The sequence below is a fragment of the Mytilus californianus genome, unplaced genomic scaffold, assembly GCF_021869535.1.
Source record: "Mytilus californianus isolate M0D057914Y unplaced genomic scaffold, xbMytCali1.0.p SCAF_2, whole genome shotgun sequence".
NCBI classification, from domain to species: Eukaryota; Metazoa; Mollusca; class Bivalvia; order Mytilida; family Mytilidae; genus Mytilus; species Mytilus californianus.
The window spans coordinates 80,426,316-80,444,011 of NW_026262668.1; the positions used below are offsets into that span (position 1 = coordinate 80,426,316).

The 17,696-nt window shown below is 31.4% G+C and overlaps 1 protein-coding gene across 4 annotated transcripts in view; it reads right to left on the reverse strand.

The window, feature by feature from the left end:
• Positions 1–17,696, reverse strand: part of LOC127728294 (ral guanine nucleotide dissociation stimulator-like 1) — a 431,288-nt gene that overhangs the window by 380,406 nt on the left and 33,186 nt on the right. For 3 of the 4 annotated variants that reach the window (XM_052235632.1, XM_052235631.1, XM_052235633.1), the window contains exons 10-16: positions 16,682–16,771; positions 15,558–15,799; positions 14,340–14,408; positions 10,862–10,979; positions 10,095–10,238; positions 9,535–9,646; positions 1,965–8,851 (exon numbers count right to left, since the gene is read on the reverse strand). In XM_052235632.1, the coding sequence (XP_052091592.1) occupies positions 8,706–8,851; positions 9,535–9,646; positions 10,095–10,238; positions 10,862–10,979; positions 14,340–14,408; positions 15,558–15,799; positions 16,682–16,771 (921 nt within the window). In that variant the 3' untranslated portion in view covers positions 1,965–8,705. Of the gene's footprint in view, positions 1–1,964; positions 8,852–9,534; positions 9,647–10,094; positions 10,239–10,861; positions 10,980–14,339; positions 14,409–15,557; positions 15,800–16,681; positions 16,772–17,696 lie in introns of those variants that run through there. The other variant, XR_007994072.1, reaches the window with a different exon arrangement.

The following is a 17,696-nucleotide window of genomic DNA, read 5'->3' on the forward strand; positions in this document are numbered from 1 at the left end:
AATTTCTGAAATCTGAAATGAGAAAAAAATGCCCCCCCCCCCCCCCATTTCTTTTTTACCCCCCCTTCCCCCTTTTAAAAAAAAAAATTTCCCTCAAGATATGGTCATAATCTCAATTCAAATTACCAATGGAGTTTGCAACCATAATTACCCATTTAAATACATCATAAAAGTCTTAAATAGATAATTTAAAAGCAGTGTAAGGGAGGTAATCCAACATTGTACAACATTGTACAATTTTGTTTTTGGATTACCTCCCTTACACTGCTTTTAAATTGTCCATTAACCAGGAAACCCTTGTTTTCCCCCTTTTTTGCCCCTAATTCCTAAACGGTTTGAGCCATAACCCCCCAAAGCCAATCCTAACCGTCCTTTTATGGTATGGAAACTTGTGGTATAATTTCAGAGAGATCCATACACTTAAACACAAGTTATTGTCTGGAAGTTACAAAAATGCTTATTTTTGGACCCTTTTTTGGCCCTTAATTCCTTAACTGTTGGTACCATAACCCCCAACCTTCCTTTTGTGGTATTGAACCTTATGGTAAAATTTCATATAGATCCATTCACTTAAACTAAAGTTATTGTGCGAAAACCAATGTGTCTTTGGAGGACGACAACAACAATGATGACGACACCAACGTCATACCAATATACAACCACAAAAATTTTTTGCGGTCGTATAAAAAGGGGTTAAAAAATCATCATTTGAGGCGATTACTCCTATAAAGAGCAAACTAAAGATTTCGGCAAACTTTGACTTATAAGTAAATCTTGTCTTGCTGTCCAAAGTTAGGGGGAGGATTTGGCACCAACAACCATGTTTAATCCCGCCACATTGTATTTTTGTCTGTCCCAAGTCAGGAGCCTGTAATTGAGTGTTTGTTGTTTTGCATAGTTTATTCTTTTGTTGTGCCGTTACACCACTTTCCCAGTTTAGGGGAGTGTTGGCGCCTTCAAACATGTTTAACCTGGCCACATTCTGTATGTGCCTGTCCCTATTTAGGAGCCTGTAGTTCAGTGATTGTCATTGGTTCGTATTTGTTTTTTGTAAATTGTTTTGTTATAAATTAGGCTGTGAGTTTTCTCTATTGAATTGTTTCACATTTTTGATGTCGGTGCCTTTTATAGCTGACTATATGGTATGGATTTTCTCTCATTGTTGAAGGCCGTACGGTTGCCTATAATTGCTTACATCCACTTCATTTGAACTTGGGTGGATATTTGTCTCATTAGCAATCATACCACATCTCCTAATTATTAAATTGCTGATATTTTTTGCTATTAAATAGTCTAGCTATCTTTTATAGTTTTGCAAGATAATAGGCTAAAACACAAGAAATTGGTAAACGTTGTCAATAAAGAGCAAGAAATCAAATAAAGATTCAACTGAAGATTTTGGCCATGTTGACCTATTTGTAGATCTAGTCTTGCTGATTAATTTTGCTACATAAAGTGCCCATCTATCTATTACAGTTTTTAAGATATTAGGCAAACATGCTTAAAATGGCAAAGATCGTCATTAAACTGCAAGAACTCCAATAAGGGGTCATCTGGCGATTTCGGTTATGTTGACTTATTTGTAGATCCTGTCTCGCTGATCATTTTTGCTATGTAAGTTTCTCTCTATCTATTATAGGTTTCAAGAAAAAAGGCACAAACAAAGGGGGAAAATGGTAAAATTCATCATTTAAGGGCAATAACTCCTATAACAAGTTGTCTGACAGTTTTGATGTAAATGGACAGTAGGTAGATTTCCACATTCTGAACTTTGCTGCACGTCAAATTTTCTCTTTTCATAGTGCTTTTTAAGATAAGAGACATTAAGTAAACAATAATCAATTAACCAAGGATTTAAGGAACACACAGTTACTAATTTCTGTGCTGAATTTTTATTTTCTTAAATTGCAAATACAACAAGCTAGTGAATCAGGAAATATTCAGAAATAATGATCAATAAAACATCAATAATGATTTTTTATTTGCTTGTTTTTACATAACATTTATATGACAATACACAAAACAATGTAACATATATAAACAATCTAAATCCTACCTTGTCTACTGTTATTACTCATACATCACAGAGAGTATTTGAACAGGAAATTTAAGTATAATAACATTATCATAGAAACAACAGAAAGAATAAAAAGCTGGAATTCTGATTTTGATAAAAGGTGTGAAGTGATAAATATAAAAATATCATACAGGAGTAAAGTTTTGAAATACAAGACTTACATTGATATTTTTTGATACTTTTCATTAAAAGATTTTTTGCAAATACAAAAAATTTACCAGGAATTTAAATATAATAACTCCTTGAAATGTATTAGCTTCAAGATCAGATTAAAAAAACAACAACATTAACATGTAAAATCACTTGTATTTATTCATATCAATAACATACCAAATAGTCAGTTAAAATACATTGTTAGGCTTTTTATTACTATGACAGTTTTCTTAAGTGGTAAATTCTTTTCAGATTGCTTCATGAGCTATTTCAAAGAGTGACAGTTATTAAAACTGCATCAAAGGGACTAACATAAACATAAGAATAGGTCACCTGACAAATCTTGATTTGAACAACTAACACTTCCTTGTATAACAACAATGAAACTCATCATTTGCAAGAACACTGGTTTTTAACTTCAAGGTATATTGAAAAATAATAGAATTATTTCCATATTTAAACAAGCAAATGTCCAGGATAATCTTTTTAAATAGTTATCAGGTCAACAAGTGATCAACTGTCATAATCGTGACTGTGTCCTCTAAAACTGCAAGTGAAAGCAATGAGTTCCAATTCTAATAGTCTATATATCTTGAAGATACCATTTTAAATCAAGCCAACTAAGGCAAGCAATCTTTCAAGTAATTTCTAAAATAGAATGTTTGCATATATATTTTATTTTCAAAAATGTTTATCTGCTTACATTTTTTTTCTAAATTGTTCTGGGTTCATGTCTCACCTATGACTGCTGCTGTAAGTGTGAAAGTGTAATATAGATTGCCAAAACTTTTTTCTTCAAATGCTATACTTGATCTTGAAGAAGAATCTGTCCAAGGTTCATAATGATGGTTTAACAAAGTTATTGATGTCTAAAAAATTCAGTCCTAGTCTGTATGTAAATGTTAAACTCCAAAAAACTATGTCCATTTATCGATAAAATATAGAACAAGAGTGCACACGCTGAAATGTCTCGCCTTCTTTACTAATCATTGATATTATGTTGATAGTCCTAAATATAAAGCTTTATTACAACTGTCACATAAACTTAACATTAACCAAGTAAACTAAACATTGACCAATGAACCATGAAAATGAGGTCAAGGTCAGATGAACCATGCTAGGCAGGCATGTACAGCTAACAATTCTTCCATACAACAAATATAGTTGACCTATTGCTTATAGTTTAAGAAAAACAGACGAAAACACAAAAACTTAACACTGAGCAATGAACCTTGAAAATGAGGTCAAGGTCAAATAAAACCTGCGTGACTGACATATAGATCATAAAATATTTCCATACACCAAATATAGTTGAACTATTGCATATAGTATTAGAAAAAAAGACCAAAACTCAAAAACTTAACTTTGACCACTGAACCATGAAAATGAGGTCAAGGTAAGATGACACCTGCCAGCTAGACATGTACACCTTACAATCATTCCATACACCAAATATAGCTGACCTATTGCATGCAGTATTAGAAAAAAAGACCAAAACTCAAAAACTTAACTTTGACCACTGAACCATGAAAATGAGGTCAAGGTCAGATGACACCTGCCAGCTAGACATGTACACCTTACAATCATTCCATACACCAAATATAGTAGACCTATTGCATACAGTATAAGAAAAACAGACCAAAACACAAAAACTTAACTATAACCACTGAACCATGAAAATGAGGTCAAGGTCAGATGACACCTGCCAGTTGGACATGTACACCTTACAGTCCTTCCATACACCGAATATACTAGACCTATTGCTTATAGTATCTGAGATATGGACTTGACCACGAAAACTTAACCTTGTTCACTGATCCATGAAATGAGGTCGAGGTCAAGTGAAAACTGTCTGACGGGCATGAGGACCTTGCAAGGTACGCACATACCAAATATAGTTATCCTATTACTTATAATAAGAGAGAATTTAACATTACAAAAAATCTGAACTTTTTTTTCAAGTAGTCACTGAACCATGAAAATGAGGTCAAGGACATTGGACATGTGACTGACGGAAACTTCGTAACATGAGGCATCCATATACAAAGTATGAAGCATCCAGGTCTTCCATCTTCTAAAATATAAAGCTTTTAAGAAGTTAGCTAACGCCGCCGCCGCCGCCGCCGGATCGCTATCCCTATGTCGAGCTTTCTGCGACAAAAGTCGCAGGCTCGACAAAAATGAAACATACATATTTTCAAATTTTGTTTCATATTTTATTTTTTAATCTTAAACAAAGCTTCTGTTAAAGTTTTATAAATTCTATTAATATTAGACAAAGTTATTGATGTCTAAAAAAATTTAACCCCAGACTGTATCTTAATGTCAACTGAAAATAAATTGCTCTGCCGAGCGCAGCTGGATACGACCGCAGAGGTCCAACCCTGAACAGTTGGAGCAAAAATGGACACAATATTCGCATTTGATACAGGTCTGAATTTGGATTGTAATTAAATATTTGACACATAATAGGTTTCTGACATAACTGTAGTCAAAGAACTTAGAATTGGTTATATGATTTGAATTTATATTCAATTTTTTGTTTTAGTGCAATACACTATGCTGTTGCGAATTGACCTCCCCCCAAAAAAAATTTTTTTACCCCCCCTTTTTTTTTGCAAAATTTGCAAAAAAAATTGCGGTCGTATAAAAACTAAGTCAATTTATCAGTAAAATATGGGAAAATGTTAAAAAAAATATTTCAAAATTTGTTTCGAACACATCTTTTGATCATTAAAAAGCTTCAAACAAAGTTATCAAAATTCTACAAAGACTTTACAATGTACATGATGTCTGAAAATAATTTAACCATAAAATGAACCTAAATATTGACGCTGCAAACACCAGGATATAGGATTGTTATGTGTCGTTTCCTAAACAAAATGTTTCTGGCAAAACAAAAAATGATAATAATTGAAATATATAAAAAAAATAATCTGATATCACTGGGCCATAATTTAAAAGATTTCCAATTTTTTACACCACAAAAAAGTCAGTCATTTGAAAAAAAAATAATGTTATTTTTGTTTAAGGAAAAGAAAAAAATGCCAAAACCTTTCACCCTTCCAAATAAACATAGCAAGACATGATGAGAGCACATACATTTTCAGAAAATTTATTTTAAGTATAACAATCAAAGAACTGTAGAATTTTTTTATGTTATATGATATGCATTAATAAACTACAATGCCAAGTGGATATTCTTTTACAGAAAGGCAAAATTATCTTATATTGAATATTATCTATATTACAATATCCCTAAATGAAACATACAATGACTTATACCACAGAAATGCTGTATGCATACTTGGGAAAACATTACAAATAACACAAATAAATACAACTGCTGCCTTAACAATATATTTTATAAGTATTACTTGGTTTTAGGAGAATATACCATTATTTTGATAATACGATACATATATAGGATTTTGCTTCAAAGACAGCTATTTATGTAATGTGTTGTACAATTTAAATTTATATTTCAAGCTAATTATGATTTAGTATCATCCACATCATCCAGTAGTTGAAATTTTAACATCTAAAATACATAATCTACAAAATAAAGTGTTATAAGTCTGAAATCCTATTTTGCACAATTGTAAAATGAAAGAAAAAATCTAAGAAGTAAATCATTTTATAGTAATTTAATAATTAGGAGATAACTGTATTGTATTTTAAGCTTGGCCTTCGTATAATGTAGATTTTACTGTTGCAAATTGAGTTTACCTAGCGACACGTAGCAGAGCTAGGTAAACGGATATTTGCGACAGTAAAATCAAGTTTTACGAAGGCCAAGCTGAAAACACAATACAGTTATCTCCATTCTAATGCAGCATATTAAAATAAATTCCATTTAATAAATATTTTGGCCTAAAATGACAAATGAAAAAGTCAGCGAAACTGTTGCATCGTCTTTAGCATCTAAACAATGTGACGTAATATGTATACTCACAATGTCAAACATAATCACTGTACGCTTCAGACTGGTTTCAATGTTGACAAAAAGAAGATTTTGTGAGAAAATTACATACCAAAAAATCGGAATTCAAAATGGTGGCTTTCTTAGTTACGGACTGGTAGAACGTGGAATCTAACCCTTCAAAATATTTGTCAACGTCAAATGAAAATTATTGTTACAAACCAATTGCATTAGAATCCTAAATTAAGTCTTGAGAACTAAATCCTTTAATGATTCAAATTTGATGGGAGTAGATACAGTTTCACTATCGTAGGTGGGGCATAAAAATTCTGTAAACAACAAATATGTTGTCTGTTACATTTAATAAATGACGATGGGGAATTCTGTGCAATTACAAAATTTCAGATTTGAAGTCCTGAGATAAGATTCGGTTATTATGACGTCATCATAAACAAAACAAGTTAAACTGGTAAGCTGAACTTTCATAATCTTGTTAATAATTATGTCGCCTGAAAATATAAAGACACCCCTTTTTAAGTTCAAAATTTTTAACCCTGCAAGTAATCTTGAGTGACATGATAAAATGATGATTGATTGTAAAATTATATATAAAAACTAAATGACTAGATAGAAAGCAAACAATTTCATATTTTACATCATATCTAAAAATAGTAAAAATTACAAAAAGTCGGGACAACTATATAAATATCACAACCACAAAAATGGCAAGTTAGGCAGTATAAAAAGAGGCGTTTCTAAAATAAGGTTAATCACTATGCATTATACATGATACAATATTGCAATCAAGATTGAATAAAACAATGTTATTAGTGTGTGATTCGTACAAAATTAAGTTAATGAGCACAGATATCAAAACCAAGATATAAATGAAAACATACCTTAAATTGTAATTCGACAAAAATTTTAATGGAAAGTACAATAAATCTATATCACCCTGTATGAATGTTATTATGTCACTGAATAAGAACGTGCCTTTCACTGTAATGTTGAAAAGAAAATGTGCTTAATTGCTTTACCCATTGGCCAATGTTAAAAAAGTCAACACTAATATTTAGGACATTTATAGTATTCAATAATTAACAGTTCTATTATTAAACATGGTCTTTTTATCGGTTAATAATATTACAGTTTTCTCATGTTTAAGCAGATTTAAATATGACAGACGCTTTATGAAAGTATGATAAATACATAAACCATTTTTCAGCTGAAACTAAACACAGATACACTTATTATCACCAAAGTTTCACAACTGTCACCTAGTAACAAAAATAAAACAGCACCACATATATATCATATTGCACTAAATCTAAGTAGAATGACCACAGTTTTATTAAACTGAAGTAAGTTAATCAGCATACATTCTTTAAAAATATTGAGTTTCCATCTGTGACATTTGACACAGGTGAGACAAAACTAATGAGTATACAGTGATGAGACAGCTATTCAACAATGCACTGAGAACCTAATTCAACAGGTGAAATTCATTAAATATTCTTCAACAATGAGCAAAGCCCTCACACCAAAATGAGAATTTTACCAGATTTGATATAAAAGTTACTAAATATGACTATTAAGGATATCATCTGCACAATTTATTTACAAAATCCAAACATCTTCAGCCATGTTATTGTATAATAAGGGGATAAAAATCTGTCACATGATCAGACTGGCTGTATTTTTTATTGGTAACTTTATTATTCCACATCATACCTGGAATGACTTTTAAGTGAAGTAACTAATGCATATTATATTTGATTATCTGATTGTAATTTTACTCTCTGCTGTGTTCAGTCCTTTTCCATCACATTTTTAAAGTACAACTTGAATAAAGATTGAATAAAGATTGATTAGAATAATAAGAAAGATTGATCAGTAAAAACATTCTCAATAATTTTCAGAAATAAATGGATAAAGGTCCAATATGCCTTAAACTGAACATAAATTTATTCTAATTCCCAATTCAGTTCCTACATGTTTATAAAAAAGTAGAAAATGACTCTCATATTTGAATAAACCATACACCTATTATATTTCTTGAAATTTTAATGTTGATTTTCAAACAAAAAATTTAAAAAACCATATTACGTGTATCGTTATTGTTGGTAGTTACTACATTTGTATAGGTTTGCTTTAAAAATTACCTCATGTTAAAATGCTTCTGTTTATAAAAAAAAGCCATATATGTCAACATGAACACATTTAATTGTACATAATGGTTTATATAAGATGATGTGGAAAGAGATGAGGCACATGAACTGTATTTCATCTGTTTTCCCATTAAAGGACAGAAACTGATATGAGATCTATGTATGGATCTACAAAACACCTAGGTATCCTTCAGCATATTTGCTTTAGTCTGTTTGTTACTAGACCTTCTATTGTTGCACCTCCCAGGAGAAAAACCCAGAAGAGGGTATAACTATCATCTCCACATCTTTAAGACTAGAGCAATCTGGGAAGGTACAGCATTCATTTTCTTCTTTTGTAATGAGAATTATTTCTAGTATATTAGTCACTGTTTAATAACAACTATCAAGTAATTCGGAATTTCCGTCGTCCTCGTTTACGATGTAATGACCTAGTTTGTTGATCTTCTTTAGACCTTGCAATAAATTTAAGTTCACTTTCTGTATTGTTCATTGCATAAAACACATTTGCTTTATCTGGTATAAGGAATTCTAAAAAATAAAATAAAAAATTAATCTGTGTTGCAAAAAGGTATCAATACTATATGTCATCCTGTAGCAGAACTCTTTTTTGGGGTAAAACTGTGACTTATTCTTCAAATCTATAGAGCCAAAAAGTTGCATACTTCCTATCAAATGCTATTATCTAAGCATAAGGTGTCATACAGAAACAGTATTTCTTGTACTTAATGTCAAACAGTCCTTATATATGTCCAAATTTATGTTGAATTACATGTATTTCTTTAATTTTAATACTATAAAGAATTTTGTCAACACATGTCATTTTTTCTTCAAACATGCAATAAAACTATTAATTAGTCTTTTGATTCCCTGTTTGGTTCAGGAAATATCTCAAAAACAAAAACTGATTCCCTGTTTGGTTCAGTAAATATCTCAAAAACTCCCTAAATAACAATCAGTCAATCATGGCATCAAAAGATATTATTTGTTTAATATTCATCAAACATACAGCAAAACATATAACTAAATTAGGAAGCTTGAAGATCTCATCTTACTGAAGTGATAATTGACAATTATCCAATTGTGCATAACTAGTTACAAATTCAAATTTTAAATCATAATAAAGAAACCCCAATGCAACGTAAAATGTTGTATGGTATAATCTTCCAAAGTACTCAATTTTTCACATTTTTTTTACTAATGTCTGAGCTTACCTCCATCAGTTAGTTGTTGTAATAAACAGAATTCTTCATGTCTACCATGAATTATTCCATATTTGTCTAGCACTTTATCTATCACAGTATTGGTATGATCTGTATTTCGTAACTGTAAAATAAAACCCAAAAAATGTATTTTAATATTGAAACCATTTTCACAAAACAATCTCTTTAACTTTTTCCTAATATTCATAACAAACATTTTTTATTAAACATCAGTTAAAGAATAAAAAGCTTTTTTGTATCTTAGTGCCTCAAATGTTATCGTTCTTCAAATTACTATCAGCCTGAAGTTTTATGACACCATCTAAAAATGAAAATATGTCTGATAATTAATGAAAGAGTAAAAACACGTTGATGCTTCAAAAATTATATGCCAATTTAAGTGCACATTTTGATTCCAATGCATCTCAACTGCAGACAGGTTTAATAAAATATCTTTAAAACATTTTTTAGGCAACTTGGTGTTAAAATTAATGGCTGTCCCTCTGGCATATTTTACACAGTAAACAAATCTTATTTTAACTCAAACAAAAATCAGTTGTATGAGAACTTACCATAATACTTTTATAAACATGAGTATTGGTATATATTCCAGATTCTAAACTGACACGTATCACACATGAGTCAGAAGATTTAAATGGAGTTGGTGGGTCACTGTCGTATGATACTAAAGATGATGTTGATGATGAGTGAGACATCTGAAAATATACCATAGTTTAAAGATGGAGTGGGCACATATGAATTAGAAATACATGTATATTAAAGTCATTTTTATAGGCTACTTCTTTTAATTTTCAACCATAACCTTTATATATCATATTCATTAACAAAATTAAAACAGTTTAAATATATTTTTTGTAATATTTCCATCCCAAGTGTAATCCTTGTTTTGTCAGTTTTCATAGATTAAATGATTTTGTTTTCCACTCGAATTCTGTTTCTACTTTTCTATTTTGCATGAAACCAATAACAAATATACTTTCAACAGTGAACATATAACAACAAAAAAATGTATGGCTGTAAAAACTATACAAGTCCTTATTTAAAAATAAAAGGGATGCTTCGTAAAGCTTAAAATTTAGTTGTGATAAAGCATACATGACACAATTCAAGCTTAGCATAAACACTGAGACTTCCGTAATTTCTTAAACAAAAAATATCAAAAGTCAATGTCAAAAGAAACAGTTTTGGCTAAGGCAAGGTTGTGTGAGAACAATCTTAGATGAAGAAGAAACTATTACTAATACATAATGACTGTCTTCTTTGAAAGGGAGAAATAATTAGCTTGAATAAAATCCACATATGATTTAAATAGACTTACCCCAGGAGTAGGTGAGACAGGTGAATCTAATGAACTACAGATACTAGAGCGATCATCCAGTCCACAAGAAAAAATGGCTAATTTTGATCCGTCTAATTTTGGAGGCTTACTACTAAGACTGTAAATGTAAAATATGAAATATTTCTCACATATCAAGTTGTTAATCTATCAGAAAAACAAATCATCATTCTATATTTCGATCTTTTTTGGTGTTAATCTACATTTCTAATAGTAGTAAGGTAAAAATTAACAAATGGGTCTAAGTCTCAAATGACCGGGTCGCAATATCTATGAGTACTCAATGTAGAATGTTTACAATGTAGTTGCAATTACATGAAGGGGAAGAATTTTTCTTTAATATCTAACAAGATGAAGAACAGAAGGTGTGCAACTTCAATATGTATGTAATGTTTGTGTGATGTTTGAGGGATCTGAGTGGAAAGCTTTAGGAGGAGTTAATTACAAAAATTTTGTATCCTGTTTTGTAAATTTTGCTGGAAAATAAGTTAGTTCCCAAGTCTGGAAAAATATGAAAAAATTTCATCAAGCAATACCATAATAGCAGGTGCACAACTTAAATATGTGTACAATCTTTCTGTGAAGTCTTAGGGGTCTTGGTTGAAAACTGTAGGAGAAATTGAAAACTTGTACACTCTTTCATAAATTTTGCTGAAAAAGACTAAGTTTTCAATTCCTCAAACATTTCCATAATAGCAGGTGCACAACTTCAACATATGTCCAATTTTCCTGTGAAGTTTCAGGGATCTGGGTTCAAAACTGTAGGAGGAGATGATGACACAAAACTTGTACCCTCTTTCATAAATTTTGCTCGAAAAAAGACTTAGGTTCTATAGTCTGGAAAAATGAGAAAAAATGCTTTAACAATTCCACTATAGTATGAGAACAACTTCAAAATATGTGTAATCTTCCTCTGCAGTGTCTAGGATCTGGGTTGAAAACTGCATGAGGAGTTGATTACACAAATTAGGTACCAACTTTTCCTCACCAACCCATCACCTTACTATAAGCAGGTTTTGGAATTTGTCCAAGCCAGTCAAAAATAAATGTGGATAGTGTCCACATGTGGACACAGATGATGCCCCCGCTTGCATATCATAGTTATAAAGGGACATAACTGAAGAACAAAAATTTGAACTTGTTCTGAGTTTTGTGGTAATAAGCATAGTGTGTAAGTCTCATAACATTTGGTTGAGGCTAACTTAAGTAGAGAACAGAAACTAAAAATTCAGCAATTTTTCTATTTGTAAACACGCATAACTGTATTATGTAGTAATAAGCATTGTGTATAAGTTTCATAACATTTGGTTGAGGCAAACTAAAGTTAGAAAACGGAAACAAAAAATGTGTACTTGATCTTAGTTTTGTGGTAATGAATATTGTGTAAAGGTTTCATAATGTTTGGTTGGGGCAAACTTAAGTTACAGAATGGAAACTAAAAATTTTGCAATCTTTCGATTTATAAAGGGGCATAACTCAATAATGGTTAAAGTGACACAACCCAAATTCAACTTGATCTGTGTTATATCAGTGGAAGTCAAAATTAAACATTGCATTGTATAAAGCATTGATTGTAGTTGATTCAACTATAATCATGGACAAAGGAAGATAGCTCCAATTTTAACAAGAGTGCACACGTTGAAATGTCTCGCCTTCTTTACTAATCATTGATATTATGTTGATAGTCCTAAATATAAAGCTTTATTACAACTGTCACATAAACTTAACATTAACCAAGTAAACTAAACATTGACCAATGAACCATGAAAATGAGGTCAAGGTCAGATGAACCATGCTAGGCAGGCATGTACAGCTAACAATTCTTCCATACAACAAATATAGTTGACCTATTGCTTATAGTTTAAGAAAAACAGACCAAAACACAAAAACTTAACACTGAGCAATGAACCTTGAAAATGAGGTCAAGGTAAAAAAAAAAACCTGTGTGACTGACATATAGATCATAAAATATTTCCATACACCAAATATAGTTGAACTATTGCATACAGTATTAGTAAAAAAAGACCAAAACTCAAAAACTTAACTTTGACCACTGAACCATGAAAATGAGGTCAAGGTCAGATGACACCTGCCAGCTAGACATGTTCACCTTACAATCATTCCATACACCAAATATAGTAGATCTATTGCATACAGTATAAGAAAAAACAGACCAAAACACAAAAACTTAACTTTAACCACTGAACCATGAAAATGAGGTCAAGGTCAGATGACACCTGCCAGTTAGACATGTACACCTTACAGTCCTTCCATACACCGAATATACTAGACCTATTGCTTATAGTATCTGAGATATGGACTTGACCACCAAAACTTAACCTTGTTCACTGATCCATGAAATGAGGTCGAGGTCAAGTGAAAACTGTCTGACGGGCATGAGGACCTTGCAAGGTACGCACATACCAAATATAGTTATCCTATTACTTATAATTAGAGAGAATTTAACATTACAAAAAATCTTAACTTTTTTTTCAAGTAGTCACTGAACCATGAAAATGAGGTCAAGGACATTGGACATGTGACTGACGGAAACTTCGTAACATGAGGCATCCATATACAAAGTATGAAGCATCCAGACCTTCCACCTTCTAAAATATAAAGCTTTTAAGAAGTAAGCTAACGCCGTCGCCGTAGCCGACGCTGCCACTGGATCACTATCCCTATGTCGAGCTTTCTGCGACAAAAGTCGCAGGCCGACAAAAATTACTTGATATTTAGAAGAAAATAAAAATTTTGCAATTTTTCCATTTATAAAGGGGCATAACTCTAGAACAGTTAAAGTGACGCCACCAAAATTCAAACTTGATATATGTTTTGTGGTAATAAGCATTGTGTATAAGTTTCATACCATTTGGTTGAGGCAAACTTAAGTTAGAGAACGGAAACTAAAATTTTTGCAATTTTTCCATTTATAAAGGGGCATAACTCTAGAACAGTTAAATGACGCCACCAAAATTCAAACTTGATCTGTGTTTTGTGGTAATAAGCATTGTGTATAAGTTTCATAACATTTGGTTGAGGCAAACTTAAGTTAGAGAACGGAAACTAAAAAATTTGCAATTTTTCCATTTATAAAGGGGCATAACTCTAAAACGGTTAAAGTGAGGCAACCAAAATTCAAACTTGATCTGTGTTTTGTAGTAATAAGCATTGTGTATAAGTTTCATAACATTTGGTTAAGGCAAACTTAAGTTAGAGAACGGAAACCAATTTTGGGACATACGGACGTACGTACAGACGGACAAGGGTAAAACTTAATGCCCCCACAGCTACGGCGGGGGCATAAAAAACAGTTCTTGCCTAACAATTTAGAGAAAATGATATCTAGACTGTTAAAACTTCAGTTTTTCTTTTCATATTAGGTTTTTTAAACATCAAACTAATAGGTTTTTTTCTCCTTTCATATTTAGTAATTACATTCTTTACATGTCAAACTAACCTGGATGATTTCTTTTTTAGCCTAGTAGCTCCATCTTTTGGTGGTTCAATAGAACAGGATAAATCATGACTGAAAAAGTAAATAATAGAAACACTGGAATGTCAGCAGTATAATGTGCAAATAACCATATATAAACACGTGAGAAAGGAGTAAGTATGGCATGTGCAATATTTGGTCTAAAATGTTTAGTCCATATTGTTTCAAGATATTAAAGTGTTTCAATTTGATGAACAAATATGTAAGAAAGTGAAATATAACTATTGTTTCTTACAAGGCGTTGACATTCACACCCCATCTGATATAGACCAAAATTTTTTTAATTTTTAAAACTTGACAAAATAGTATGGATTTCAACAAAATTAAGGTCTAGGAAAACATATAGGGCAGGATTTGACAAACTAAATATTCAAGTCAGATATTTAAGTTGTTATAACAAACATAATTTTAAAAAATTCTATTATGGTGATGCATGTGCTCAGTGTTTCCAGTCCTAAAAATCATTGAAAATTGACCTGTTTTCAATAATTTTTCGTGGAAAATCAAAATTTGTGCTATTTGTAACATCATGAAAAAAATTCTAATATGTAAATTTTCAACAAAAACACCTATTTCCTATCTATTAATATTGGTCAATAAATCCCAATTTTAAATTTTAGCTGGAAATAGGGGGCCATATTAGGGCCTTATCAAAACTACATCTTTAGGGTGCAAGGCAATGAAAGACAAACCCAACAACACAAAGCACCAAAAGACATCTTGAGGTCATTATATTAACTATTTCAATTTGAACTCTAATGTGAAAAAGATATGTGTCAAATTTTAATCTTTCATGAAAATATTTGAGTTTTAAGGCATACATAAACAGATGTTGTGTAAGATATTGTGTCCTCATTTGGTATGAGATTCTTTTGATCAGAAGAATCAGTCTAACCTTAAATTTTATTTCTTCAGATGAGCCTGATAAATCCTGTGTCCTGTGACAGAACTTGCAGACAGCTGATTAGCTTCACTGGTCCAAAATTACCTTGATATAACAAACAGTGGGTTAGTCCTGGCCCAATATTTTGAAATGTATGGTTGTCACAGCACAAAACACACTTTCTGACCTTTCAAACAGTTTTTTTTTTTAATCTCAAAAGGCTTGTTAAAAAATTGTGAATAATTAAGGCTAATGTAAAACTTGTTCTACATATTTTCTACTGGGATACTGTTATTTACCTTTCAGTTTCATCATAAACTCGGACAGCATCAAACCAGATCCAAACTTGTTTATCTTCTGTGAAATTATAAATCTGAGCAGCAGATTGTAAAAGTTTGATTTGGGCAAGAACTTCAAATTCTTTCCGTCGTTTATCAAAATTGATTAATCCATCTTCAGTTCTGTCTGATATAGCACTATCTATCATTGTTAAGTCAGTTAAAAATGTTCCTAAGTAAGGGACAGTTCCTTGTACAATACCCTGAAAATCAATTCATTCCTTTACAGTTAATTCAAGAAGATGACAAAATAAATTATATGAAAGTGTATTAGGAGTTGCTAATTTACATTTAAAATTGTACGTGTAATCAGACTGAAAGGGATGTCTAGTGTACATTGAGTGGGGAGATGGGACAAAAACTGTTAAAGAGTCATTAATACACCTGTGTCATATTGGTCAAAACTTATCAGCTTAAGGATGTTCACTCCTCTTGTTTTTGAATTTTTGCCAGATATTCCGAATCCTCTAGTTTTATCCATGTAGTGCCATTAAAAATTTTGCCCACTAACCCCTACTTTTTTTCCCATAATTTGATTACATATAGTTTAAAATGCCATCTTTGAAAATCTTATAAAATCCTTGTTAATTTTTCATAGTTTTTGAATGAAAAAAGGTACCAATGTTGAATGTATGAAAAATCTAGAGAGAATCATTTCCTGCCAAATTTTCAATGGTTTATATCTCGAAAACGCACGCTGACCCTTCATTTTTTCCGGCTTTTTTAGTTTCTTTATTTATATACTATCAACTTATAACAGTTTTTTAAAAAGCTTGTTATTCTGAAACAGAGTAGCGAACATCCTTAAGATCTATTTCTATCCTACAATGGTGCTTCAAACATATAAATTGCCAAAGACATCATTGTATCATTGTAATCTTTTTGTTTGATTTCTTTTGAAAATATTAAGTTTTGACATTTTGCTGTTAGCAACTTTGAGCCTTACCATAAGTTGATAAAGGGTTTTACTTTCTTCAAAAATAAAACATCAATGAGTGTTATAACATAATCTAAAATAAATCTTTTTAAAGAATGCCAATGTAACTACTTTATCTGATACTACACGACTTCATGCAAAAACTTACATTGTCAATCCATGATTGTCTTTTCTGCATATTCCTTCTCCTTGTTGTTTTACTACTGATATCTACCTCAGGAAACTTGGCTGTTGCTTCCTACAAAAAGAAGACAATATTCAATAATAGTGATTCGTACATGTACATGTAACTTATGTGGACAGTTTTTACAAGAACCTGAATTATTTGGAGAGATTTTTCCTTTAATCATGATGTAATTGACAAGTTTTGGTCCACTTAACCTTATTTGTCTTCAATTAAAAACAAGAATGTGTCCATAGTACACGGATGCCCCACTCGCACTTTCATTTTCTATGTTCAGTGGACCGTGAAATTGGGGTCAAATCTCTAATTTGGCATTAAAATAAGAAAGATCATATCAAAGGGAACATGTGTACTAAGTTTCAAGTTGATTGGACTTCAACTTCATCAAAAACTACCTTGACCTAAAAACCTGAAGCGGGACAGAAAGACAGATGGACGAACGGACGCACAGACCGAAAAACATAATGCCCCTAGGTGGGGCATAAAAATGTCTTCAGCTATAGATTCAGTGACGGAAGGTAATGATTTAGAAAAGGGGCACTGCATTTCAAAGATCTGATATTGAATGCGACTTGATGCAATTATACAATAACTATTGTGCAAAAATCATTATACAAATATTTATGATTAAGTCAACTATGAAAATGAGATCAAGGTTCAGTGTCTTGAGTCAGACAGATATAAAGTGCTTTAAAAATAAGAATAGTGTCAAAGACAATTGCCACACAGCATATTCTGTCAAACTTAAGACTTTAAGGAATCTTTATACGCTATAATGATTGATTTGTTGTTTTATTTTTCAGAATATACAGATTTGTTCTTAAAGTTAATATTGTTGTTGCAATATATTAGGATAACATTATGATATCTCACTTCAACATCATTCATAACAGGCAAAATCTTCGAAAACTACTCAATTGAAATGATCTGTTTAAGGGAAAGTTTGATTTAATCTATTTCCATTGAAAGTGCTGATACA